This window comes from Lycium barbarum, chromosome 5, assembly GCF_019175385.1.
Source record: "Lycium barbarum isolate Lr01 chromosome 5, ASM1917538v2, whole genome shotgun sequence".
Classification (NCBI taxonomy): domain Eukaryota; kingdom Viridiplantae; phylum Streptophyta; class Magnoliopsida; order Solanales; family Solanaceae; genus Lycium; species Lycium barbarum.
This window is the reverse complement of record NC_083341.1, coordinates 129,728,902-129,755,514: the sequence shown is the minus strand read 5'-3', so window position 1 is coordinate 129,755,514 and position 26,613 is coordinate 129,728,902. Positions and strand designations below refer to the sequence as shown.

At 36.3% G+C, this 26,613-nt stretch overlaps 4 protein-coding genes across 4 annotated transcripts; all 4 read right to left on the bottom strand.

Annotated features, from left to right (window-relative positions):
* Nucleotides 1–6,650: 6,650 nt before the first annotated feature.
* On the bottom strand, nucleotides 6,651–11,549 carry LOC132641550 (sphinganine C4-monooxygenase 1-like). Its single transcript, XM_060358591.1, has 2 exons — nucleotides 10,706–11,549; nucleotides 6,651–7,445 (listed from the first exon to the last, which is right to left on the bottom strand). The coding sequence occupies exons 1-2, from the start codon at nucleotides 10,937–10,939 to the stop codon at nucleotides 6,891–6,893; spliced, it is 789 nt and encodes a 262-aa protein (XP_060214574.1). The 5' UTR covers nucleotides 10,940–11,549; the 3' UTR covers nucleotides 6,651–6,890.
* A 2,209-nt stretch (nucleotides 11,550–13,758) lies between these two features.
* On the bottom strand, nucleotides 13,759–17,215 carry LOC132641549 (origin of replication complex subunit 6). Its single transcript, XM_060358589.1, has 10 exons — nucleotides 17,009–17,215; nucleotides 16,881–16,927; nucleotides 16,030–16,134; nucleotides 15,823–15,903; nucleotides 15,170–15,281; nucleotides 14,994–15,056; nucleotides 14,814–14,901; nucleotides 14,641–14,708; nucleotides 14,183–14,279; nucleotides 13,759–14,091 (listed from the first exon to the last, which is right to left on the bottom strand). Exons 1-10 carry the CDS (start codon nucleotides 17,126–17,128, stop codon nucleotides 14,018–14,020), a joined length of 855 nt encoding a protein of 284 aa, XP_060214572.1. The 5' UTR covers nucleotides 17,129–17,215; the 3' UTR covers nucleotides 13,759–14,017.
* A 1,303-nt stretch (nucleotides 17,216–18,518) lies between these two features.
* LOC132639797 (uncharacterized) lies at nucleotides 18,519–20,264 on the bottom strand. The gene is made up of 2 exons (XM_060356216.1): nucleotides 20,144–20,264; nucleotides 18,519–20,017 (listed from the first exon to the last, which is right to left on the bottom strand). The coding sequence occupies exons 1-2, from the start codon at nucleotides 20,262–20,264 to the stop codon at nucleotides 18,519–18,521; spliced, it is 1,620 nt and encodes a 539-aa protein (XP_060212199.1).
* A 3,774-nt stretch (nucleotides 20,265–24,038) lies between these two features.
* On the bottom strand, nucleotides 24,039–25,136 carry LOC132639796 (uncharacterized). The gene has a single exon (XM_060356214.1). The coding sequence runs from the start codon at nucleotides 25,134–25,136 to the stop codon at nucleotides 24,039–24,041; it is 1,098 nt and encodes a 365-aa protein (XP_060212197.1).
* Nucleotides 25,137–26,613: the final 1,477 nt, after the last annotated feature.

Here is a 26,613-nt window from a genome sequence, read left to right as displayed (position 1 = left end):
AAGATCATCAACATAAACCAAGATATTAATCTGAATATTCCCTCTCGTAAATGTAAAAAGAGAATAATCAGAATAAGATTGAAGGAAACCGTACCCTTTCAAAGCAGTCACCAATTTTGCAAACCAACATCTAGGGGCTTGTTTCAACCCATACAGCTATTTGCGCAAACGACACACCAACGTAGGATCTGGACTTTTAAACCCGGTAGGGAGCTTCATATACACCTCCGCATCAAGGTCACCATGTAAAAAGGCATTATGAACATCCATTTGGTAAAGTTCCCAATTTTTGGATGCTGCAATGGCTAGGAAGGCTCGAACAGTAGTCATCTTGGCGACCGGAGCAAAAGTTTCATTGTAGTCAATCCCTGCTTGTTGATGATTTCCCAATACAACCAAGCGCGATTTGAGCCGTTCCACATCTCCATTTGACAAAAACTTAGTCTTGTACACCCACTGATTACCAAGTGCTTTCTTACCCGGAGGAAGATGTTCCAAAGTCCATGTACCATTGTTTTCCAATGCACGTATCTCTTCTTTCATTGAATGTCTCCAACCTTCGTGTTTCATGGATTCTTTGAAGGTCTTAGGATTCTTACCCGAAATAATAGCTGCAAGAAACTTACGATAATTTACAGAAAAATTGTCACAATTAATATAGTGTGCCAAAGAATTAGGAGTACTTGAGGATTGATTGTTAACAGGAGTTGTAGAGGACGGACTATTAGCAAAAACTGGGTGTGTCACATAATCACGAAGCACAACAGAGGGAAATTTCTCCCGAAAACCACGCCCCAAGCCACCTTCCACATTTGTGACTGGGGTATGATGTTGCTGCCCCCCCCCCCCCCTCCCTCGCTACCAGCGGGCACTGGGTTCCCAGCGGGCTGTGCAGTGGCTGTTGGCAGCCGCTCAGCCTCGCTGCCAGCTGGCGCTGGGTTCCCAGCGAGCTGGACAGTGGCCGCTGGCTGCAGCTCGGCCTGGCTGCCAGCAGGCGCTGGTTGGGCAGTGGTTTGTGGTTGCCGCTCGGCAGCCTCCGAACTATCAACTTCGCCCCCTAATTCATCCCCGTACACCATAATATCACGATCAATTTCAGCACCCTCATCAAAAAAACTAGATGAAATATTAACATCTTCCGGACAAGCAAAAGGAAACACATCCTCCACAAACTTTACATCACGAGAGACAAAAAATTCCTTCGTATCAAGATCAAACAACTGCCACCCCTTCTTACCAAATGGATATCCCACAAACAAACACTTTCTGCTCCGACTAGCAAATTTGTCACTCTGAGTTTTTTTATTATGAGCAAAGTACAAACACCCAAAAGTACGAATAGCATCAAAAGAAGGAGGTTTATTGAATAAAATTTCAAAAGGTGTTTTATTTTCCAATTTGGGTGTGGGGGTACGATTTATGAGATGAGATGCAGCAAGAACACATTCACCCCAGAAAAAAATAGGCAAATTGGCCCGAAATCTGAGAGCCCTCGCGACATTCAACACATGTTTATGCTTCCTCTCTACCCTCCCATTCTGTTGCGGAGTACCCACACAAGAGGTTTGAAACAAAATACCAGTGGCGGAAAAATAATCGATCAAACAATTAAATTATGTACCATTATCACTTTGTACAACTTTAATTGTTTGATTAAATTGTCGATCAACCATAGCAACAAAAGCCATAAACATCGGAAACACTTCTGTTTTATCAACCAACAAGTAAATCCAAACAGCTAGGGAAAAATCATCAACAATTGTTAAAAAATAACGAGCTCCACACGACGAAACATGGTGATATGGGCCCCACAAATCACAATGTATTTTCTCAAATATTCTAGATGCATTATTATCACTTAAAGGAAATTTGTCTCTAGGATGCTTAGCACGTAAACACACTTCACAATCCTTTGCTAAACTACTCTTATCACTACTGACATGAGGAAGCAACTTAACTACTCTCTCGGAAGGATGCCCCAATCGTCGATGCCACAATTCCGATGCGGACGTTGCCACGACAGTAGACACATGTTGCACCACGTCCGGTTTGCTAAAATAGTATAGTCCGTCCGGTTTGCTAAAATAGTATAGTTCGTCCCTCCTAACTCCCGTTCCAATCAGCTCCTTCAGTGGGTCATGAATAGCACACATATAAGAATTAAAAGAGACAATAGTATGTAAATTATCAGTAAGTTGGGGGACGGAGAGTAAGTTGCAACGTAAATAAGGCACATAAAGGACATGATGTAAGGTGATTTTATCTGACAGTCGAACAGAACCTTCCAAAGAAGCAAGCACCTTTTCACCATTAGGCAAACTAATAGGGCAATCAACAGTATGGACATCAAACAACCAAGATTTCTCACCGGTAACATGATGAGTAGCACCAGTGTCAATAATCCAAGAAAAAACATCAAACTTACCATTCAAGCGATTTTCGGGAATTGTAGCATTATCAAAAAATCCCGTAATAGCCTTCCATTGATCGGGAGTAAAGTGCTGACCGACGGCAGCGTTATTTGATGCGCCCTTGAAACGAGTAGGCGTGATATAGTCCCCGGGTCGGTCTTGAGGACCGAGAAAATAGGGAGAATTAGACTCAATTTTGGGTGGTGGTGGAGGAGGTATGGCGTCACCAGCCATGGAAATTTATGATGAAGATAAGAAAAAAAAACGTGTGGCCTGATACCATGTAGAAACTATACAATCTTGACTTGTTCCATTCATTCACCAAGAGAGAATATATATAGGATACAATCTTGAACCCTAGTGAAACAAGGAAACTAAGATCCTAGTGAAACAAGGAAACTAACTAATATATGGTAATTAGTGAAACAAGGAAATTAACTAATATATGGTAATTAGTGAAACAAGGAAATTAACTAATATATGGTAATTATCTCCCTACAAATATGCTATCAAATAATATCAAATAATATAAAGATATTATACCGCAATATGCTCATCCCCAAAAAACAACTATCATGGCATCCTACATGGCGTTTCGCGGGTGTTTATGGGGTAACTTAAACCAAGTTGAGGTGTTTAGATATGCATCCTCAAAGTTGGTATTTACTTGTCAGTTGAGGTCAAATTAAGATGTCTATTTATGTACTATGCCTTTAATATACATGATGATGATATATCACTAACACTACTAAAAAAAAAATGTCTCGTCTACCTATAATTAAAACTTGAGTCTCTCTTCCTATAAGTATAAAGACTCAAATATCTCGTCATTTAAAATACTCTCATGGAAGTGTGAAGTATCTTGATTTACAATGGTCATAGTTGTTACTATTATTAGCAGTTTCCTTGAAGCTGCTCAGGTAAAATATTGTTAATGAAATATAAATATCTCTTGACTTACAATATTGGTCTTTCTAAACTATGTACTTAATCAAAGACTCAATGTAAAGGAAATAACGGCATGCACGGTGCACCGTAGTATTAGGTAGGTAAGTGCCATGATAATGTGAAATACATCGACTTACATCAGTGTTTGACAACAATATACTTAAAAATCAAATTACAATAATTTTACTAAACCCCTAGAAAATAGAGCATATGCGTACCGTTAATAACTACTCCCTCCGTCTCAATTTGTTTGAAGGTTAACCAGTTTGGGGAGTTAAACAACTTCTTCTTTGACTTAATTTTAAACATAGATTCTTCGAGTATTTATAGTAATAAAATTTACATAATTGAAAACTACATAAAAAGTACTATAAGTTTGCATAATTAATAATTCATAATATATAAAAAAAAGTTGGAGAAAATCGTAATCAAAGAAAGAGCTATTTGGCTCCTCAAACTGATCAACCTTCAAACAATTGGAACGGAGGGAGTAGTAACTATTCATTTAAACGATGATTGCTAAACCTGGATGCCTTAAAGCGCAGAAATAAATCATTTCGTTAAAGGAGAAAACAGGGAAATTAAGCCCTATTGTTGTTCATTAGCTAGCAATAGACAGGTGTTGTTTTAGATTTCCGGCCACCCCAAGACCAAATTAGTCATTTTGGAAAAAGTTAATGGTCAAAAACACACCTAAACTATCGTCTTTTTCACGAGTTTCATACCTCAGCTATCCGTCGTTCCCTTTACCTACCTAAACTATCATTCCCTTTGTGTTAAACCACACCTTGATGCTAAGTTGGCCTCCACACGCCTATTGTCGATTGCTTCAAAAATATTTGGCCAACTCAGCGTCAAGGCGTGTTTTAATACAAAGGAGGTGATATATAATTTAGGTAGGTAGAGGGAACAATGGATACCAAGGTATGAAACTGACGAAAAAAGTGATAGTGTATGTATGTTTCTTACCATTAAACCTTTTGGAAAGTTGAACTTTGTATACATAATAGAAGGATTAAACTCGTCTAGGGCAGAAGAATTACTTGAAAGCTCCTCAGAACTTTATGATTTGGAAACTCTTTCCACTCCATATTTCTTGTTTCAAGGATGCGGAATTGATGGTGAGAAGAACACCTAATAATCGGGAACTGAGAAGCAAATTCGAAGGTGTTTGCTCTCCATTCCCTGTATTGGATTTACCAACGGGAACACAAGTTGAAGATCATCAAAATCCTGATTTCAGGATCATCATCAAGTAATCCGAATTCACGTACACTACTGAGACAAAAGAACTACATTCAATCTCATTTCTAAACTCTGTTAAATGCCTCTCCCTTACTATAAAAAGTTGGGTTTTTCTAACTATTTGTTTGACACCGTGTGAACACTTAGGCATGCCTGATACAAAGTAAAATATCCATGAAAAAGATCAGTTTTTATTACTGGTCTAAAGCTGTAGAAAGTGTATTCCTCAAGTGAAAAAAAATTACATCAAAAGCAGAAAGGTCATAACTTTGTCTAGTCATTTGTTTTTGTATGCTTTGTGTACTAACTTTTTTAGCTGTTAACTCATTGGTTTTTTTTTTTTTAACAGAGTATGAAGAGTATGTAAGCTGTAGCAATTTTGAAGATCACTATGTAATCTTTTCGTATTAGTTTTTTCTTTAATAAGTTCTGTGACAGTCCGTTGGTTGTATTCATTGTAAGCTGCATTTTAGAGTTTAAACGATGGAACAAATTATTCATTGGATCCTTAATGTTTGGTGTAAGTCATCAGATCTTTACGAGTGTTTTTATAATAAGACCTACTAAGCCAACCTACTTATTGTGGAGTTTCTAATTAGGATATAAGATCATGCACTAGAAGTAGTTGATTACCTTTAAGTATGTTCAGTACGAAGGAAAATGGTTTTCATGAAAAATGCTTTGTGAAAATGTTTTCCAAGAAAATAAGTTGGTTTCTTACTTATTTTCTTGTGTTCGATATGTAAGCAAAATCTATTATCCTAAAAGCATTTGTATAAAATCCAAACAAATATTGTGAGTAGGAGTTAGGGGTGTCGGGTGATTGGGATGGGGCTACAGGGGTGGGGGTGAAAGTGAAGTGTGTCGGAACAAAACTTCTTGTTCCTACTTTCAATAAGGACATCGTTTTTTCTCTTTTTTTCTAAGAAACTTGTTTTCCTAGAAAATGTATTCTAAAAACTTGACCACCCGAGCATGGGAAAACTCAAAAATATTTTCCCGAAAATGTTTCCTCCGTACCGAACACACCCCTACTCTTGATTACATGCTTGGAGTTGTTAAAGAGAGGTCATGATACCTTTTACCAAAGGTGAGATAATAAAGTATATCTGCTTGGAACTTGGAAGACGTTTGTAAAGAACTAATCATAAGCATGACATGCTCATACAATGCTGCAACTTTTTAAGTGGCCAGTCCCCCTATAAAAGTTTGAGAGTCGAACAATTGGACTTTTAAGATGTCAAAGTTTCTTGAAGCTGTTATATGTTGACTCATAGATTAAGATGATGAAGGATCATGATATAAGTTGGAGCAAATAATAGAAAATCTTCACATTTCCTTATAATGGGTCCTTGCTAGTACTATATTTTTCCGGTCCTTTTGACAAAATCCTAGCAACCTTAATCCCACCCTAAGTTCTAGTTTGTAATAGTCCTATAGCATTATAATAGGATCAGACTTGATTTGGTATCTACTTCAGTTGGAAGTGATTGACCTTGATCTAAATCTACATGGTCCATTTTTTCCCTTGACAAGGAGAGAATCACTATTAACAGATCATCTTTCATACTAAAACTCTATTTTTTGTCAAGAGCAATCCTTCTTAACTCTTGTTCAAAGAAGAGGTATCTAAATACAGATTAAAATAATACCATAACCACCATAACTATATTTGGAAAACTAAGCAGGTCCTATCCTATCCAATTTCCCAAATTCCAAAACTGAGTCTAGAGCATGACACCAAGATTTTGACCAACTCAACATAGCTCCAAATCAGAGCCCTAACCAGAGCTATGTCAGAATTAATGAGAAGGTTGTGGCCTAGTAGTTAATCAATGAAGAGGTGAAACAACAAGGACGAAAAACACTAAGTGATTCCTCCTCTCTGTCTAAGCCTCGATAAGCAGGTACTAGAGTTATCTGGTACCAGTGTTGATTGGCGGCAGCAGATACTCAGTTAAATAGTACCAATCCAAAAAAAAGAACAATGAGAAAGTCACAACACATGTCCAGGTGTCTTTGAACAAGAAGTGAAGGCACACAATATATTTTAGGAAATTTTATCTCTGCCTGCAGTTTGATATACCAGAAATCAGATCTGAGACAATGTTTAAAAAGGAAACTATTACTCCTATTCCTTTTCCAACCTCGAAATCAACACCAGTTATACAACAATATATGCAGAAACCTTTAACTATATACAAAATAAATAAGTAACTAAGCATTTGAAGAAGGCAAAAATTGCAGTGGTACATACTCTATGACAAACATGTACTAACAGTATTGTCAATGCTCCTTGCAATCTTTAACAGGCTTAGCTTCAAAACCTCCTTCTTGTCTCTTCTCAAGTTCATATGGCATGTACGTCCCAAATATCCTATCCCATGTCACAAAGAAGGGCTGTGAATAGTTGAACTTGGTCCCGTAAAGCTGGTGATGAATATCATGGTAAGCCGAGTTGTTTTTAAAGAAGATATGGAAGAGGTTTCCGGGCAACCATAGTCCGCAATGATCATCAACCGTCTTGATCGTAGCAAATGAGAAAAAGAAGATGGAGGTACGTGGTGACATGCCCGATACAAGGAAAGCTAAAGCCCCACCGACTGTGTCGAGAATCAGGCCCTCTAAAGGGTGGTTGTACAAAGCTCCAAATGCATACGGAACAATAAGCCGGTGATGTTGAGCATGGATATGCTTGTACAAGAACTTGTTTTGGTGCATGTACCGATGCATAAAATATTGCCAAGTATCTAACATCACCATGGCAACAAAGAACTGCCTTCCAAGAACAAAGATGGAAGCATGTTGATCCCCATCAGATTCACCATCATTTCCTGTGACCTGCTCAAAATTAGTAGATAATCAGACACCAAGATTTAGTCAACATACAAACATAAAATTTGACATGACGTGGAACAAGAATATGAGAATCGAGTGCATGAGATACTGAAAGTACAAGAAATTTGAAAAGTGAAACTCCACATGGTATATACTTAAATTACTTATCAGAACATACAAAAGGTGTACAATTTGTACCTCATTGATCAGAGATTAAGTGTGATGGTATGAGCTAGCCCTCCCTATTAGACTTATCAATTTCCCTCTCAGGGTCAGAAATGCTTACAGTTTTTGCTATCATAAATGAAAAGTCAGGTGCTGATTCGTGGGTCCCAGAATCACATGCTGGCTTACCAAAGTGAAAGGAAACAAAAGCAGTGCAATTGAGTTTAAGACTCAAGAGACCCAATTAATCACCACATGACAACCACAGATAGAGAAGTGCCAACAAACGAAGTAAGTTTAAAAAAGTACAGTTTTCAAGGGGATAGATATGAGCGCTTGAAAGTCAATTTGCAAATTAGGTTACACACATATCAACGCTAGCCAAAGGAAAGACAAGACCACAGCATCTCCTTTTCATATCTCTTCTTTGCAGGTTAAAGAAACGAATTTATCCCTCAATACATCCAGGCTCAGAAATTGAGCTTGAAAAGATCATCTCATTACTTTAGTCTTTCCATACCTCCGAACACATCGAAAGTTGCACGAAAAAAGCTTTATTAGGTCATGGATACCCCCAACACCATTCTCAACTATTACTTCTGGCGTCAACTAACTTTGCAATACGTACGGACACCAAGAAAAGGGCAGACAACAGAAATGCAGAAGAGTATTTAAGACTTTTTTTATAGGGAAGTCTTCCTTTGTCAAGCAGGGTCTCTACTTTTTGTTGATTAACTTAAAGAACAGAAGATTGAGCACATATCCCATTACCATGGGAACCACCACCCCAGAGCTGGGCCCTTCAATTGAACAAAACTCTAATTATTCTGTCCTAATATTTCCCACGAACCTCACAATACTTGAATAATCATTAGAAGCAACGAGCAAATTGACACGGAATAATGCAGTCTTTAGAAACTTATTTTGAACCGCAGAAACCCAGATACGACACACTCCATTTAAGAGAGAAGCAGTAAAACATGAAGTTTCTGACCATCTCAAGCATCGGCATAGACAGCTAAGATCAAAACAATGCCGATTGAGCCGCTTTTACAACCTATTGTCCTAGAAGAACTTCAAAGTCAGTCTTTCTTTATAAAATCAAACAACTCAATCCGATGGTGCACATTTTGCATCTGATTATTAGAGAACTCTTACTTCCCTACCATTCAAGGAAAATCAAACCTGCAAATTTCAGAATTTCATATATATATATTTTTTTTGGGAGAAAAAATTTCATATAAATTTCCTTATCAAAAGAAATCCATATGAACTTAAAGATGAAATTTCTGTTCAGATAACAGAATCTATTATCACTTTTTAGGTTCAAGAAACCTTGAGACTTTTGATAAAGAAAATTTAATCTATAGATATAAAACACTACGGTACAGCTGCAGAAGTAGCCTAGAGGCGAGTCAAGCCAGGAAAAAAATTGCACATTTTGTGATTGACATAAGCAAGAAGTCATACTTCTCATTCTGTGCATGAAGGAATTCATCCTAAATGATGAGTAATACAAGTAACTACGGATTAACATCCAATGAAGCTTTTGGTCATAGTTTAATGTGATAGATGAGACTCCTTTACCAAAAATGTATAATAAATATAAGAACACGCTAAGGTACAGAACAATTTTACCATCCAGCTGTCAGGAAATTCTAGGAACACACACGTAGACAAGCATAAAAAAGCTCCTCCCTTTTGTCAATGAAAATAATTCAAAAAGTTGAATTTTCCTAAAACAAATACTATTTGGGCAACAGAATTATTATTACCGCCATCGCTTCCTCAGATTCCCCTTTCCATCCCACCCCACGTGGTGATACAGATCGTCCAATTATGAGTTACACATACCATTCATGAAATCATATATTCATGAATCAAATAATTTCTAATCTTAAGCTGAAATTAAGAATGTTAAGGCATCTATGAAGAAATTTCCGAGAAACATAGTGATAAAGGTAATGAACACATCCCAGAACATCTATAGAACATCAATAACCTCCCAAGGAAAAAGAAAAGTCAGACAGAAGCATCTAAACCCAATCAAAACAAGACCAAACAAGTATATGCATAATAAGTTACCAACATCAACTAAGCCTCAATAGTTAAACATATAAATCCTCCGTAAAAATTACGATGCACAAAAAAATTTTAAAAAGAAAAAGAAAAAAAATGACCAAACAAGCATATGCACAATAAGTTATCATATCAACTAAGCCTCAATAGTTAACCATATAAATCCTCTGCAACCATTATGATGCACAACAAAAAAGCCAAAAAAAAAAAGAAAAAAGAAGACCAAACAAGCATATGCACAATAAACTATCATATCAACTAAGCCTCAATAGTTAACCATATAAATCCTCTATATCATTATGATGCATAAAAGAAGACCAAACAATCATACACATAATAAGTTACCAACATCAACTAAGCCTCAATAGTTAACCATATCAATCCTCTATATCATCATGATGCATCAAAAACAAAAAAGACCAAACAAGCATATGCATAATAAATTATCAATATCAACTAAGCCTCAATAGTTAACCATATCAATCCTCCATTTCATTAAGATGCATCAAAAAAAAAGACCAAACAAGCACGTACATAACAAGTTATCAATATCAACTAAGCCTCAATAGTTAACCATATGAATCCTCTATATCATTATTTTATTATAACAAGGGTACCCACAGCCGCTACCCTTCGGGTGCGCATAGGGTAAACCCCGATCCTGTGCAATAGCAAATAGCAAACCACACAGGAGACATAACCCGCACTAGGCAAGCCCCATGCGACGAGCTCCATCCAGAAGGCAAATCCCCTGTTGTCGTAGGCAGGGGGTTCAAACCTGAGACCTCCATTATGAAAGTCCCATGCTCAACTAACTCAGCCACCCTTGCGGGTGAATCCTCTATATCATTATGATCCATAAAAAAAGACGAAACAAGCATATACATAATAAGTCATCAATATCATATAAGCCTCAACACCTAACTATGAATCCATCCATAATGATGCATAATAATTCTCAAACCAAATAAAAAGAACCAAACTTTACATCAATTTAAAGATGATCAAAGTAAACTAACCGCGAATAAAAGCGTGGCAACAACAGCCTGAACAACCTGTTGAAGAAGAACACCTTTAACCACCTCTTTTTTTGACACTAAATTCTTTTCATCCTCATCTTTCTTTGAATGTAACCTATAATTATCCATACCCCCAAGCATTGTATACAATCCTGAATATACCCAATATACAACTATTGGTAAAAATGTTCCCAACACTTCATCTGACACATAATTATTCTCACTACCCATCATATCTGTTTCTCCTTAAAACTAGCCTTAAAAGTACAAAAAGAACACCAAGATCCTTTATTTATATCTTCTTGAAATTACCCTTAGTTTAAAAAAAAAAAAAAAAAAAATTGTTTCTTTTTATATCTTCTTGAAATTACCCTTAACTTAAAAACCCGAAAAAAGAAACCAAATTAGTTCCTTTTTATATATTTTTGAGATTACCCTTAAAAGTACAAAAACCCCACAAAAGAAATACCAAGATCCTTTATTTATATCTTCTTGAAGTTACCCTTAATTTAAAATTAAAAAAAAAAAAACAAGAAAAGAAACCAAATTTATTTCTTTTTTTATATCTTTTGAGATTACCCTTAAAAGGAAAAAAGTACTAAAAAAAATAAAACTGGGATTGTTTGAAACTCTGAAAAAGATTCAAACTTTGTATAAATGGAAAGAAACAGAAAATTAGGGTTAGGATAGATGATTTGATTGAAATTCTCTTCCAAATAGAATTGGAAGGAATTTCAAACAGAAAATAAAAGTAGAAAAAAGTTTTAGCAAAAATGATCAATTTCTCTTTTACTTTATGTGTTTTTTGAAACTATTAGAGAGGATATTATTGTTTTGCAAAACAGATATATGTATAACTCCTATAATAACGATCATCAAATAATTTTTTAATTTATAGTGCTTTTTGCTTTGTCTTTGCTATTGCTATTAAATAATTAAATAATAAAAAGGAAGAAAAGAGGATTATTAGGCCACTACTTTTAAGCGGTGAAGATTCCGCCAAATTTCCTTTTTTTGCTTTCATTTTCTTGTAGAAAAATTGACACATGAATGGTTTGTCAATTTTGAAGAGCGTAGAAATTGACCAAATTTATCAACTAATTTTAAATATTGGGCACAATTACAGTACTCGTCCGTCTTATATTACTTGACGATTTTTCTTTTTTAAAAGTCAAATTATATAAATTTTGACTAATATTTTAAAATATATTTTTTCACTATATTGATATGAAAAAAATTACAACTTGCAGTATTTATCTTATAATTTTCGAATATCAGATTATAATTTAAAAATATTAAACCGATTTATAGCAATTTCAAATTCGAAGATTGTTCAACTTGACTCGAAAAGCGAAATAGAACAACTAATATGGGACAGGGGAGTATGTTAAGGCTCTTATATTTCACTTCTCAAATTAAGAATCATTATTATGACGCTCAAATAATATGTGATATTGTTAAGTTTACGTGGTATATAAACATGAGTGAATAATAACAAAAGTTACATCTAAAAGTAAACAGAAATACAAGTGTTAAGTCTCTTATGGAACGTTTGAATACAGGATGACACGTACAAATTCAAAATTCATCAAGAATTTATAACCTAAGGATTATTAAAATTTTAGCTTTTAAGTTGTTATATAATAGTATAAAATATGTAAAATTAATTTTAATTAATTATGATTAAATAACATCATTAATCATAAAAACGGGTGAATTTCTTCTTAAGAAATACTCCTTCCGTCTCAAATTATTTATCGTGATTATTAAAAATAATTATCTCAAATTATTTATCGTTTTAAAAGTTCAATGCACGATCAATTATTTTTTCTCATTTTACCCTTAATAAAAATTTATCATTAATGTAGAAGATACATAAATAGAATAAACATTTAATATAGAAAAATTATATCTTAGACATAAATAAAAATAAAAATATCTTAATTAATATAATTTTTTAAGGGATGTGTAAAACAAAAACAAAAAGATTTATAATTTGAGACTGTGATGTGGGGCTGCTGGAGTGCAGGTTGATATTTTCCATGAAAGGTTGACGTGGCAGACAGATAATAAAAATAAATCGATACAGCAAAGTCATGAGGTTTTTTTTTTTTTTTTGGTGTTGGATTCATCGTGGGTTATGAATTTTATAATCATTGGATATTTTTTTAATAGACATATGTTACATTGGGGTCATCCGAATTTGACTTGGACTTTTGGCATCTTTCCTAAAATACAATGGGCCGCCTACATGATTGTTAGCCCCCACCCACAGTTTATACATTATCCTAAACACTTTTGCATTTTTACTGAAAAGAACAAATTATATATTGTCTATACGGATAATGTCAAAATGTTTATATTATTGACATATTATTACTGGCTATATAGGTTATGCATGCAATTAAGAGTTACCTACTATTATAAATAAATTCAGACACCTCTGCTCAATTCTTTTGTTAGATGATTTTACGTTTAGTTTGACAAAATGAAGTAAAATGCCTTGAGATTGAAGACAGATGATTGATTTTGGCAAACATTTGATTAGAGATTGATTCTTTTATATCCTAATTTTACTTCTCTTTAGTAGATATTTATTAAATTTTCAGAACAATTGTAATTGAGTTTGTCTTGGAGAATTACAACTACAGTCTACAGCTCAGCCTCAATTACAAGAGTTTTTCTTTAAAGCGAATTTATACCATAGATGCATTAGACCAAGTCATAAAAGAAAAAAATCCAACTTCACACTAAAAAGGTCAGTTGCGTTGTGGAATTTTGGTCTTCTAGATGCTGAGATTTACTTTGATATTTTTCTTTCAAATACTAGGTCACCAATTGCGAAAGTATCCTTTTCTATTTTAGCTTCAAAAAACAAGGTCCTCAATTATGGAAGCATCTTTTTCATTTGACCAATTCGTGAAGAATAAAAGATGGATGACTAATTTAGGATAGGTAATACATGATAGTTATTGTGGAACAAGGACTATAAATATAATAAGAAAAGTGATTTTAAGTATTGGTGAAGAATAAGTTCACAACAAACACAATAATTGAGCTTCCAAAAGCATGTGTTGTGATAATTAAACAAGAATAATCTATATATGTACAGAGAAACTTTGCTGTTAAGCAGAACATTAATCCAAATGGACATTCATTTAGTGGCTTACCACCATCTCTTTTTTTTTTTTTTTTCCTTCTTCTAGTAAACTATGCTATCAAGAAACCAAAAGGAAGTTTCTTCCCAATCATGTTCTCCACTGTATTCAAAAATCAACTAAATTTTGTCTAATTGAAAAGGACAATTGAGAATTATGTTGCTTGCACTTGTGTTTCAGGAACTTTCTTCATGAAGTCCAGCCGGGCTTGTTTGGTTTTTTTGGGAGCTACAAGAATAAACAATCTCCATAAGCTAATGTTGTTACAAAATGCTCGCTGAACACTCTTATTTATGGATAGGATATGCATTTACTGTACCTTTTTGGCCAGTTTGATTTTTTGATGCAAGGACAGTAGATTTCCATTCCTCATATGCATGTTCGTCCATACGTTTGCGCTTCTTGTAAGCTGATGACTGCACAATGGAAGGTCTCAAAAGTCAGTAATTAACAACTCAAAACGAGATGTAAGAACAATAACTATATAACTGCATCACAAAATTTTCAAAGATTATAATGGCAGAGATTATTAACTGCATTCAACCATGCTTTTGTTTATGGTGAAAAGGACAATCCAGTAACCAGTCAAGTTCATATTTTTTTCTAATCTATGGTTCAAATAAGCATCCATGTAGGTTGCAACAGACCCTATTCATCGCATATGCACATACAGATTTTTACATCTGAATTGATAGCTTGTGTGTTCCTTATTTATGTTGATTAGTGTTATGGAATCATTAACTAGTAGCAAAATTCAAGAGAGAGCTTATGATTTACATTATCATCCTCAGATGAGTAGCCGCCATCTTCAACCCTCCTTTTTTCAGGTAATGCATCTAGCAGCTCTGCATATGCAAATTACTATGTTAAAGTACCCATCATATGTGTCTTGAAAAGAGCTGAACCACATTTTGCTTGAAATAAAGAGGAACTTAATCAGCATGCGTTACCTCGGTTTCCCTTCACTGTCTTGGGATCTTTTTTCTCCTTTGATGTACCAAAAACATCGAAACAAAGATCATTCATCGAGGTAGAAACCTGTATCACGTCAATCCATATAAAAATATTAGAACCATTGTATATCAAACTGATAGCTTAAGTAAATAAATGAAAGAAGCATAAGGCCTTACATTAGCAAATTCAGATTCTGATGTGCCACAAAGTTCAATTAACTTCATTTTATCAACCTTGAGCTGCAAAACACAGATGAAGAGAACTATGAGGCAGTTTATACCAAATTATAATGCTGCTACAACTAGTGCAAGAAAACAGGACTACCAATGCTTGAAGAGTAGATAGAACAAACCTTGTGCCTTTTCGCGCATAGATAAAACGCAGCAGCAGTGAACACAGGCCGGCTGAAATCAGCACTTGCCCTTCGAGAAGGTGGCAAGGATGCACGAAACCTGTCCTTGTATCTGAATAATAACAAATTGGACTGATCAAAATCTAACTTATAACCCATCGAACTAGTATCTCTAGCATGCTGAAATTCAGAGAGAACAAGCCCAGATAGGTCACCGAACATGCCAAATCAAATCCCAGAGTTGATTTCTTAGATAGTCACTCAATTAATAGAGATTATGCAATTAAGTCACTTTTCTTTAATTTGTAACAGAAAAATCACTCTCAACTCTTACCATTTCACACAAAAGGTCACTTTTCTTCACTTAACTCTTACCATTTCACACAAAAAGCCACTCAACTTTCCGTGTGAAATGACAAGAGTTGAGTAATTTTTCTGCTACAAAATAAAGAAAAGTAACTTTCTTGAACAAATTCCATTAGTTGAATGGTTGTATGAGAAATCAACTCTCAAATCCCATATATAAAGCAAAACAAATGCAGCTTATTCTTGTCCAATTAGGCTCCCAAACACTAGATCAAACATCATAGGCAGAAAAATCAAAGAAACACAATCTGTAAAACCATGAGTTCAAAGTAGATGATCAAACTTACAATGATAGACCTTTTGAAACAAAAGGAATGAGCCTGATACACCCAAACTGAATTGCCAATTCTCTAATATCAAGCTTGTTTCTGCAATGTAGAAATGTTCACATCAGCAAGAATCTAACATGTAACAAAACAACATTTGGCTCCAAAAGGCATGTACAGATTCACAAAAGGAAAATGTAAAGTGAAATAAAAGATTTAAGAACTTACTTCACTCCAATTCCATTTTGCATTGAAGTGAATGATCTGTTGTAAGCCTTCTCCGACATCCCACTCAATTTTATCGCTGCCTGACGATCAAACACCACGTCCATCCTACATTTATCATCACAACATATTAGAAATCATAGACAGATATTACTCTTATCCCACATTTTACAACAGCATCACTACTTCAAGTAATTTTGTCTCGATCATTTCTAACAGGAGTACATTCTTGTCTTATTTTTATGCAATACTATAAATAGACCATTGAATTTCCCTACAAACAAAATATTTAGTACTCCCTCTGTCCCAATTTATGTTGAGGTGTTTGACCGGTCACAAAGTTTAAGAAATAAAGAAAAACTTTTGAAACTTGTGATGTTAAATAAATCCAAAATATTGTGTGGCTATAATCATCTCATTAAAGGTAAAATACGTAGTTTAAAGTTAAATTGTTACTAAATATATAAAGGTGACATTCTTTGTGGGACTTGCTAAACAAGAAAGAGTGTAACATAAATTGAGACGAAGGGAGTAATATTTATACGAAATTAGTACTATCAAATAGAACAGACTTGCCCAGTTGCTTGATTCATCAGTAGTACAAATTGACATCCAAAATGAACCCATTGAAATAATCTGACTCTACTTAACACCAATTTTTATTAATCAACCCAAAATTGAAATCTAGGATTCAATAGTCAATCCCAAAACTTATACAAACAACCCCCAACAAATTATGAATACCCAGAATTGATTGATTGGATCTCATCAGTCATCACCAGTGAATCCCCCAATTCACATTGGAACAGAATTCACTCAAAAACGATTGGAAAAGAGAACAAAAATGTATATACCTAGAAGCAGCAATCTCTAAGCAAATTATAGCCTTGCATATCTCCCCCTACAAAAAAAAAAAAAATCAATTCAACAGTTCAATTCAATTCAATTAAAACAAAAAAGTCATTATGATATCGTCACTTACGACACCAATTACAGATGAATCGAATTGGACATCAGCGAGACGACGTAGCTCAGCAGCTTTACGTACGATGTGTTTGGTTTCGGAGAGGTTGAGTTTTCGGGCAATGTCGGAAAGATCCATTTGAGTATTTCGGGTTTGGTGAGTGAAGAGGAAATGGGGAATTCGGGTCGCATTTTCGTGAGGGTTTAATGGATATGGAGATGGCGGGAATTGCATGTGTTTTGGTATTTTTCATTTTCGCGCGCGCGGGGTGAAGATATTAGAGAATCTTATATGTTTGGCGCCAATGGCTTTTTTTTTTTCTCTTTTACTGTGGTAACAAAGGAATACGTGGGAAGTTAAAAGCTACTGATTCGGAGGAAAAAAGTTAAATACGTACAAATGATATCTATAGTACACATTTGGCATTTATGACTTTTTACGAGATATCTTTGTTTTTTATACATAAAATATCTGAAAAAGTCATTTTTTTTTATTAAAATTGTAAAAGACAAAAAGATTTTATTTTCTCGTACACCGTTTACAAAAACTTCATTTATACCATTAGGTAATAATCTAAAGGATATCTATAGGTAAATCTCATTAAAATATGAGGTTTAAAATCTTGAAAATAAAATATGTTAATACTTATTATCAGTGATGGAACCAGGATTTTCACATAAGGAGTTCAAAATATAAAAATGTAAGCACACAAAGAAGTCAAAGGGGGTTCAACATCTACTATATATAAACATAAAAAATAATTTTAACCATATATAAACATTGTAATTATCTGCCGAACAAGGTTCGAATGAATCCCCTGGGCTCCACCTGGCTCCGCTCCTGCCTATTATAACGGGTAATGATGACTTGAGATTGTAAAAGCTATGAAAAATATCTACTTATAACTTTCGGTGTATAATTTATAAAGGGACATGTTCAATTATTTCCTCATGTAGTATGAATTTATCAATGTTAAGCAATAAATCTTGCTGATAATACAAATATTAATTAGCCGCCCGTAAACATGTATAAGCATTTTTTTTTTTTTTGTAAATTACTATCTTATACTCCTATCTAATATTCATTAGAACTATTTCCTTCCACTGAACTCCGAAATAAAAATAACCAAAAGAATGTAGAAGGGAAAAAATTCTTACCCTTTTCCTATTAGGAGTGAATCATGTAGCGTACTATTTACCAGAAATAGATATATTCAAAGATCAAATTTTTAGTAATTGATTTTAGTACAAAATTAGATGGTGTACGATAAGAGTGAAAAGCGACATTCGATGCGTAGTGTTGATGGTAAATATTTTTTTGGTAAATAAAGTAACTTTTATTACCAAAGTGCATCGTTTATAGCTCAATACATCACCAAAATAGACGAAAAATCAGAAACTCTGGGATCTGGACATCGTCCCAGTCCTAGTTGCATCGCCTAGTTTTAACATATTGTAGGTCCATCTATCTGCCACGGTCTTACCCGGTCGTAGCTCACAAGTCCCTTACTGTTTAGTACCTCCTTTCATCATGGATAGAAATTTAGTTTGTCCAGATTTTTCACTAGCTTCGTCTTCATCCTACCTCGCGCGCAAATCTTTTGAATTATCCCTCTCACTAGCTGCTCAGCAGGTCTTCTTTTGGACTGAAAGATGCACTGGTTCCTCTCGTGCCATACTTGATACACGCACCCAGTTAGCGCCATTTTGTAAATTTCCTCCCCCGGTCTTCTGCCCTTAATATGACTGCATGCCCAAGTCAATTCATGGTTCCAGGTCATTGCTTGTCTATGAATTCCTTGCCATACCAGCAGCTTGTTCCATACGCCTGCAGCATAAGCACATTCAAAAAATAGATGGTTGATGGATTCATCATGTCCATCGCATAGTGGACATACTAAGTCATTTGTCATGCCCCATTTCTTCAGTCTGTCCCTGGTGGCCAGTCTACCATGGGCAGTGAGATTGAAAATAAATAGCCATCTAAGGAGTCCTTCGTTGTGACAGAATATTCTCCACCAGTGCACTCTTGGAGCTTCACCCTTCAACTTTTGATACATTTCTTTAATAGAATAGTACGGCATAGCACTGAATTCATCTGGCCTTATACCCACTGCTTCTATATATTTTTTTGCCTTAAGAATTTTCTTTATCATCCATGAGGCCTGTTTTACTTCCTCGTCCCACAGATTCTTATGTTTCCCATAGTATGTGTGCACCCATTGAACCCAAAGCTTATCCTTCTTGCTGTGTAAGTTCCATAGTATCTTGGTTATGGCTGCTCTATTCCATATTGTAATGTCAAGAACCTTCCATCCCCCAGCTTCTTTTGGGCCGCATATTTTGTCCCAAGCTAGTAGAGCCTTTTTTGATACATCTATACCCCCTGTCCACAAAAAAGTTCTGCAGATTGCTTCAATCATCTTTATCACTTTCCTAGGCAGCACAAACAACTGGGACCAAAAGACTAGTATGGTGAATAGGACACTCTTTATCAGTTGCATTCTTCCGGCGTAAGACAGAAATTTGGTAGTCCAAGAGGTAATTCTTCCCAACATTTTTTCAAGTAGGGGCTGGTATTGGACTACGAATATTCTTTTAGCGCAAAGAGGGACTCCGAGATACTTTATTGGTAATTCACCCTTAGGGATACCCAAGAAGCATAGTATTATCCTCTGGTCTTCATTAGGAACACCACCAAAATATATGGAGCTCTTGTCTTTATTTGCACTAAGCCCAGAAACGCTTGAAAATTCCTGGAATATTGTATACATCAACTGCACAGACCCCAAATTTCCCCTTGTGAATAGTAATAGATCATCCGCGAAACCCAGTTGTATTATTTGCATCTTTTCACATCTCGGGTGGTAATTGAAGTTTGGGATGTGTTGTAGTTGCCTCAAGTTTCTGCTCAAATAATCCATTGCAATGACAAACAGAAAGGGGGATAATGGATCTCCTTGCCTTAGGCCTTTCATTGCTGGGAAGGGATCACTGGGAGTACTATTGATAATTATAGAATATGACACTGTGGTAACACATGTCATTATCCATCTGATGAAACTAGCAGGAAAATTCATACCATTTAGCACCTACTCCAAGAAACTCCATTCAACCGAGTCATATGTTTTTTGCATATATAGTTTAATCATACATCTTGGTGATAGCCCCTTTCTTCCATAGCCTTTAACCAGCTCCTGACTCATGATTATATTATCAGATATCAATCTCCCGGGTACAAAAGCTGCCTGACATTTGTCCATCAACCCATCCATTACCTCTTGTAATCTGCTAGTAAGTATTTTTTATATTATTTTGTAAAGCACTGTGCAGCAAGATATTGGCATGTATTCCTTGATGGTCATCGGATTCTTCACTTTGGGTATTAGAGTGACCGAGTGTCACGACCCAGCCCCGTGGGCCGCGACTGGTGCCCTGCTTGGACACCCAAACAGACATACAAACCAAATCGTCATTTTATCGCTTAACTCGGACTTCATATTCATCATTTTAAACAGAGCTAGAAACAAATATTATCTTACGCGATTTCACGTACAAAATATCATATCAAAACCAAAAGAGTTGGCGGAATATACATCGCCCACATTTCAGCACAACCAGATGCGTATACATATATCAAAAGCCGACAAGGCTATCAAATGACACAACGGCCCCAAAACATATACAAAATGCACGCCGACAAGGCTGCCATAACGAGTAGGATCATACAAACACATCTGAACAGAAGTAGGCACAACCCATATGTACGTCTACAGACCTCTAAACAGACCAACCGTATCATATGGCGGGACAGGGCCCCGTCGTACCCCTGAACAAATATATACATATGCAAAGACCGAATATATATACCAAAATGTAGGCTCCGGAATAAGAGGAGCACTCCAAACAGCAGAAGAGGGTATCCTAAACTGGTGGATCACCAAACTGTGCATCTGTACCTGCGGGCATGAAACGCAGCCCCCCCCCCCGAAGAAAGGGGGGTCAGTACGAAATATGTACTGAGTATGCAAAGCAGAAGATACAGAGAACAAATCTGAGGCATAAAAGAAATAGTAGTACAGAACATAAGTAGAAATTCAACATATCAAAATGTTTACTTTCAAAATATAAGTCATGCATAAGGTACAGAAGAATATGGTCGCCCGCCCGTCAATGGCGCCATAACACAGCATAACACCAGAAGGTTTCAAATCTCCGTATCCCCGTCACATATCACATCACAACATAACGCCATACACAGCATAACACCAAATATATGTGGAACCCGACCCTCTTTTGCGAGTAGCTCGGTGAACCATAAACACAGCATAACTCCGGAGTATATCAAAGTGCGCACGATAACAGAACCGGCGAAAGATATAACAGAACGCACGAGTAGAGTCGTGAGTAATCATATGCATAAAATCATTATCATGAACTCAAACATAAGTAAAATGATCATACTTGAAAATCGAAATAATAGTCATAACGAATTCTTTCAAAAGTTCCCGAATTACATAACGGAAAGTCGCGGGACCCACAGACGGGTATTGATCCGAGTCGGGCCCGCCTATGGAAAACACACTCATTATCAATCATACGGACTCCTATAAAAATATTGGAGCAATCCGAGCCTTTATGCAAAAGATATGGCATTCAAAAATTACGAAATTCTTTAAAGTGAAACCTTTCTATGCAAAGTTCGGAAAACGATTATTTCAAAGACATAATGGTTCATATTTCATCAAATCATACATAAGAGTGTCAAGGAATATATAAGGATCATAACATGCTCGGATTTCGAATCTTAGAATTTTCCTCAAGGCTTATAATCTAGCCTATTGAAAACTAAGGCATGCCAAAAGAAGGAAGGTTGGAGCTTTACATACCTTTAGCGTTTAGTCGTATTATAACTTGTACTTGCTGCCCAATAGTACTTATCCTATATCAAGATATCAAGAGTTACAATTAGCCTACAAGGGAATTCAATATGTATTTTAGCGTTAACAATCCCTTTCAAACATTTAGACGACGTTTCGTTCGCATTCAAACCAACTACATACAACCAATCCAACATCAATAATCATATGTTCAATACCAATCCGGACAGCCCACATAACATTCCAAATAGCCCACATTCACAACATTCCATAACGATTCACATATTTTCGTTTTAAGGCTTTTTATTATCTAGAGACTTAACGAAATTCGGGCAGCACTTCCTCTATATATTCGCCTGTCCCGAATTTTCAATTGCTCTCCTGTTGACACAGAAATACCAACAACAACATATGGACACAACCATATCTTCAATTCTTTTAATTCAACAAGAACAACAACATGTCAAAACAGCCCCCAACTATAACATAACGATGCCCGAAATTCTTACGAACACTTACAATACACCAAGCAGCCCATATACACTTCTTATACCTTATTTCATGCAATCTTTTCAGCAAATTTAATGAAATACTACAGCAGCTACACCACAACTACATCATCTATCCATATGCAAGTAAACCACATTATTATCATTATAATCCCTATAACAACCCACCACAAATTTAACTCCAACTCTAACCATTAAATTCCTTCATTCTCATCACATAATTCATGATAACAACAACAATAATCATATGAACATAATCATACCCTTAATCCTTTCAATTCAACAAGGATAACAACATGTCCATAAAACAACACAACTTTAAATTTAACCATTTAATTCCTCCATAATGCTACTAAAATCAATTCATCATTCTTACTCAAAACATCCCCCTTACACGGCTCAATTTATAATTCAACATCAATACACATAACCTTTTACTTTTAACACATAATTCACAACAATAATAACAACAACCACAATCAACCAATTTCTAACTTAAACAACTTCAATTCTGTCCATTTCAACACCAACACTTAATCATGAAATTTTCTTACTTCCAATTTCACTTCATACAATTTTAATCTTTCCATTTCCACACCATTAATCCAACTATATCATAAAGTGAGAAGATCTTACCTTAATTTAATCGGAGCAAATTCTACACTCGCTTGCACCAATTGCACCGCCTCTTCTTTCTTCAATTTAAATCCTAACTTGCCGCTTCCTTTGGGACATTTAAATCACCTTGGAGATTAAATAATTTTTTTTTTTAACAGTGGCGGCCGTGAACAGTGTGCAGCCATGAATAGTGGCGCCGTGAACAGTGCGCCGTGAACTTCTCTCTCTCCTTAAGCTTGAGAGCTCCTCTCTCTATCTCTAGGGTTTAATGTTGTGGAGAAGATGAAATGGATTATGACTATGTAATTAGTCATCCATTATACTTATATATGTTGCCTTATAGAGTGACACATGTCCCACTTATAGCATGGGCCAATCAAATTTGGCCATGCCATGGGTGGGGCCCACGACCACTAACACTTAATTCATGACTAATTAAACTTTTAATCCCATTTAATAATCTAATCATGGTATATTAATCCCAACTTTCCATTAATATTTTTACACTAAGTAAAATTTATAAACAATTCATGTTCTCATAAAAACTGGGAATTAAAGATTTCTACTTCGTGCCCGAAAATGATCTCGTCTTTAACTTGAGTCGATTCTTTTGCGAATAACTCAACCTATAAAATTACGGGATATAACACCGAGGTACAGTTGATAGCTCTGTACATCACTGATGTGCTGAAAAATTCTTTGACGGCTTGATTGATATCCCCTCCTGTTATGGACCATGTTCTTTTGAAGAATAGAGAATTATATCCATCACAGCCAGGTGCTTTAGAGCATTCTATGTTGTTCATTACTTGTTGTATCTCATCACTGGTGACAGGCCTGATAAGTTATAGTTGTTGAGCTCTATTCAACCTAGGACCATTCTTCATGATATTGGGCCTTATAGCAGGTATTTGATTGTTTGCAGCCCCAAGAAGGCCCTTGTAGAAACTCAGTATTTCATCTTCTATCCCCTGTGCATCTTGTATTATATCTCCTGCGGCATTCTTTAGAGATTTTATACTATTCTGTGCATATCTGTTCTTCATACACGCATGGAAGTATGAAGTATTGGTATCCCCCATTTTAAGCCACTGCATCTTGATTTCTGCATAAATATACTTTCCTCTACATTGCTCCATTTCTCTAGTTGAATTTTTAGATCTTTTTCAATATCACACAGGCTCGTATCACGTGTCACACTCCTCATTTGCTCCTGCGTATCTTGCAACATTACTCGCACTTCCTTCACCTTTGCACTTACTTTGTAAGAATTAGTCGTTGCGAGTTTTTTCAGCTCCGCTTTCATCATTTTCAGCTTTTGCCAAACCTTTTGCATACCAGTACTTGCCATCGGTTTTGCCCAAATTTTCTGAACCGTCACCTGAAACTCGGGTAGATCAGCCACATAGTTGAAAAATCTGAATGGTTTGGGACCGCCATCTGTACAATTATTAAACTGAATTCCAAGGGGCGTGTGATCAGAGAATAATGGGTCCATAACCATGACTTCCAGCTGCTTCATAGTATTCATCCATGCTGCATTGACAAGGGCCCTATCTATTTTGCTATGTATATGAGAATTAGTCCATGTGAACTCTCGCCCAAAATATTTGAGTTCCACCATATGGGTATCGCACAGAAATTCCTTGAAATCCTGTACTTCGTTGTCCTGTATTTGGTTTCCATGTATCCTGTCATCCGGATCAAGTACTGAGTTATAATCTCCCATGGCTATCCAGGCTTGAGTAATGTTTTGGTTTAACCCCTTCAGTTCATTCCACATTCCTCTTCTATCCTGTATTGTATGCAGCCCGTAGACTGCTGTAAATAAGAATCTTAGCCCAATAGAGTGTATGTAAACCTCCCCATGTATCAACTGACCATGTTTATGCAGCTTTCGAAAATCCACCAGGTTTGGGTTCCATAATATCCATATCCTGCCTTTGGGACATGAGTTGTAGTTATTGCACCAGCTCCAACCAGGTACCAGCTTCTTGATGAGCTTAGCAGCTCTTATTTCCTTTACTCTATGCTCTGCTATGGCAATTACACCTACTTTATTCTCTTTAATAAAAACTTTAAGCTCTCTATGCTTATAAAGCTTATTTATGTCCCTAACATTCCATGTAATCACTTTCATGTAGGATTATGGTTCGGGGGTGGATCAGCACTGGGCCCTTCCTTACTATACTGGCCAGTTTCTGGCGCAATATTGGCACTGCCCTCCGGATGTAGTGGACTAAATCCATTTGGAGACGTGACACCCACAGTATCTTCTCTGTTTGTTTGGATATTTTTTATCGTTCCTTTAGCTGCTTGCCATCCTTCTTTGTGAGATTGGTTCATTTGTGGTTGTGGAATAGTTGCCTTCTTTCCAACCTCTTTTTTCTGTTGTCCCAACTGCTGCTGGCCTTGCACACCGTGTATCTGCCTGTTCATATTAGGCTCCCCTGCACCTTCTCTTGACTGCCACTGTTGCTGTTTCACTATAGGTGCTCTCCTCATATGTGGTGCTTGTTGTTTAGCCTCCATTTGCTTACACATATGGCCCAGTTTCATACATTTGCTGCAGTAAAGAGGTTTCCAGTCATAAGCGACCACCTGATCAAACATTTTACCACTTGGGTTCTTCACTCTTACTATACTCGGGAGCGGCATAGTGACGTCCATTTCGACCAGAATCCTAGCATAGGATATCCTTTCCTTGTTCGTAGTACATTCATCCGCGTACAATGGCTCACCTATTCCACTCCCAATCCTACCAAGAGACTCCATTCCTCAACAACTGAGTGGTAAGTTTGGTAATTTCACCCATAGAGGAATGGTCTTCAGTATTTCATCACTAAAATTGAACTCCGCAGTCTACGCTTTGGTTATCACTGGTTTGCTACCCATTGTGTGAGGCCCCGAGTATAGCACTGCATCTCTGTCCTCAATGGAGTTGAATTTCAGAATGAAATACCCGTCATTATGATAGTACGCAATGGGTTTCGCTGCAAAATTCCATTGGCTTGTTACAAACCTCTCCAGCGCCCCAAAGCTGGGTGAATCTCCAACAACATACAAGATCAGCGAATTTCTCCATTTTTCAGCTTCCTTTTCCACTTCGGCCTCTTCCAGCTCGACAACTTTAACTCCATTAATTATTTTCGGGGCTTTATAGCTAAGAGTCATACCTCTTTTGGAGAATCTATTTCCTCCTACCATGTTTTCCCAAGAACGATTAGTTTCATTCTCAGCAAGAGAAGCTTGATTTAGCTCTAATTTCTTTTTTTGCTGCCTCCGATTGGCCTTCGACCCTATCCAATACCTCTTTATTCGTTTGCTTTACCCCTGTTGCATTACCGACTGTACCTGGGTCTGCCGCCACCAAAGTCATAGGGTTTGGGCTAGTCTCAGATCTTGGCTTTCCCCCTTGTACTGGCACGAGTATTGGCTGCGCTGGCGGAGTACGAGGTGCTCCCCGACTCTGGTGTAATGAAAGCCACTCAATCTCGGTTACCGTCTCGCTCTCCGTTGCTACTTTTCCTAGGCCGAGCTTCGCAGTTATCGCTGCTATTTCCTGGCTCGTATTATTCGCATCTTTCTTTGGCCGGCCCCGAGCCATGGTCGGTGGT

What these genes read in the sequence shown, in the direction of transcription:
- LOC132641550 (XM_060358591.1), bottom strand. Translation starts at nt 10,939, where the DNA reads ATGATGGGTAGTGAGAATAATTATGTGTCAGATGAAGTGTTGGGAACA. An exon ending in TTGCCACGCTTTTATTCGCG is followed by an intron (nt 7,446 to 10,705) that starts GTTAGTTTACTT and finishes AATTTTGAGCAG; the next exon opens with GTCACAGGAAATGATGGTGA.
- LOC132641549 (XM_060358589.1), bottom strand. Translation starts at nt 17,128, where the DNA reads ATGGATCTTTCCGACATTGCCCGAAAACTCAACCTCTCCGAAACCAAA. An exon ending in ATTCATCTGTAATTGGTGTC is followed by an intron (nt 16,928 to 17,008) that starts GTAAGTGACGAT and finishes TTTTTTTTGTAG; the next exon opens with GGGGAGATATGCAAGGCTAT. An exon ending in GTTTCAAAAGGTCTATCATT is followed by an intron (nt 15,282 to 15,822) that starts GTAAGTTTGATC and finishes GTTATTATTCAG; the next exon opens with ATACAAGGACAGGTTTCGTG.
- LOC132639797 (XM_060356216.1), bottom strand. Translation starts at nt 20,264, where the DNA reads ATGGATGGGTTGATGGACAAATGTCAGGCAGCTTTTGTACCCGGGAGA. An exon ending in AAAGGGGCTATCACCAAGAT is followed by an intron (nt 20,018 to 20,143) that starts GTATGATTAAAC and finishes GTGTTACCACAG; the next exon opens with TGTCATATTCTATAATTATC.
- LOC132639796 (XM_060356214.1), bottom strand. Translation starts at nt 25,136, where the DNA reads ATGAAAGTGATTACATGGAATGTTAGGGACATAAATAAGCTTTATAAG.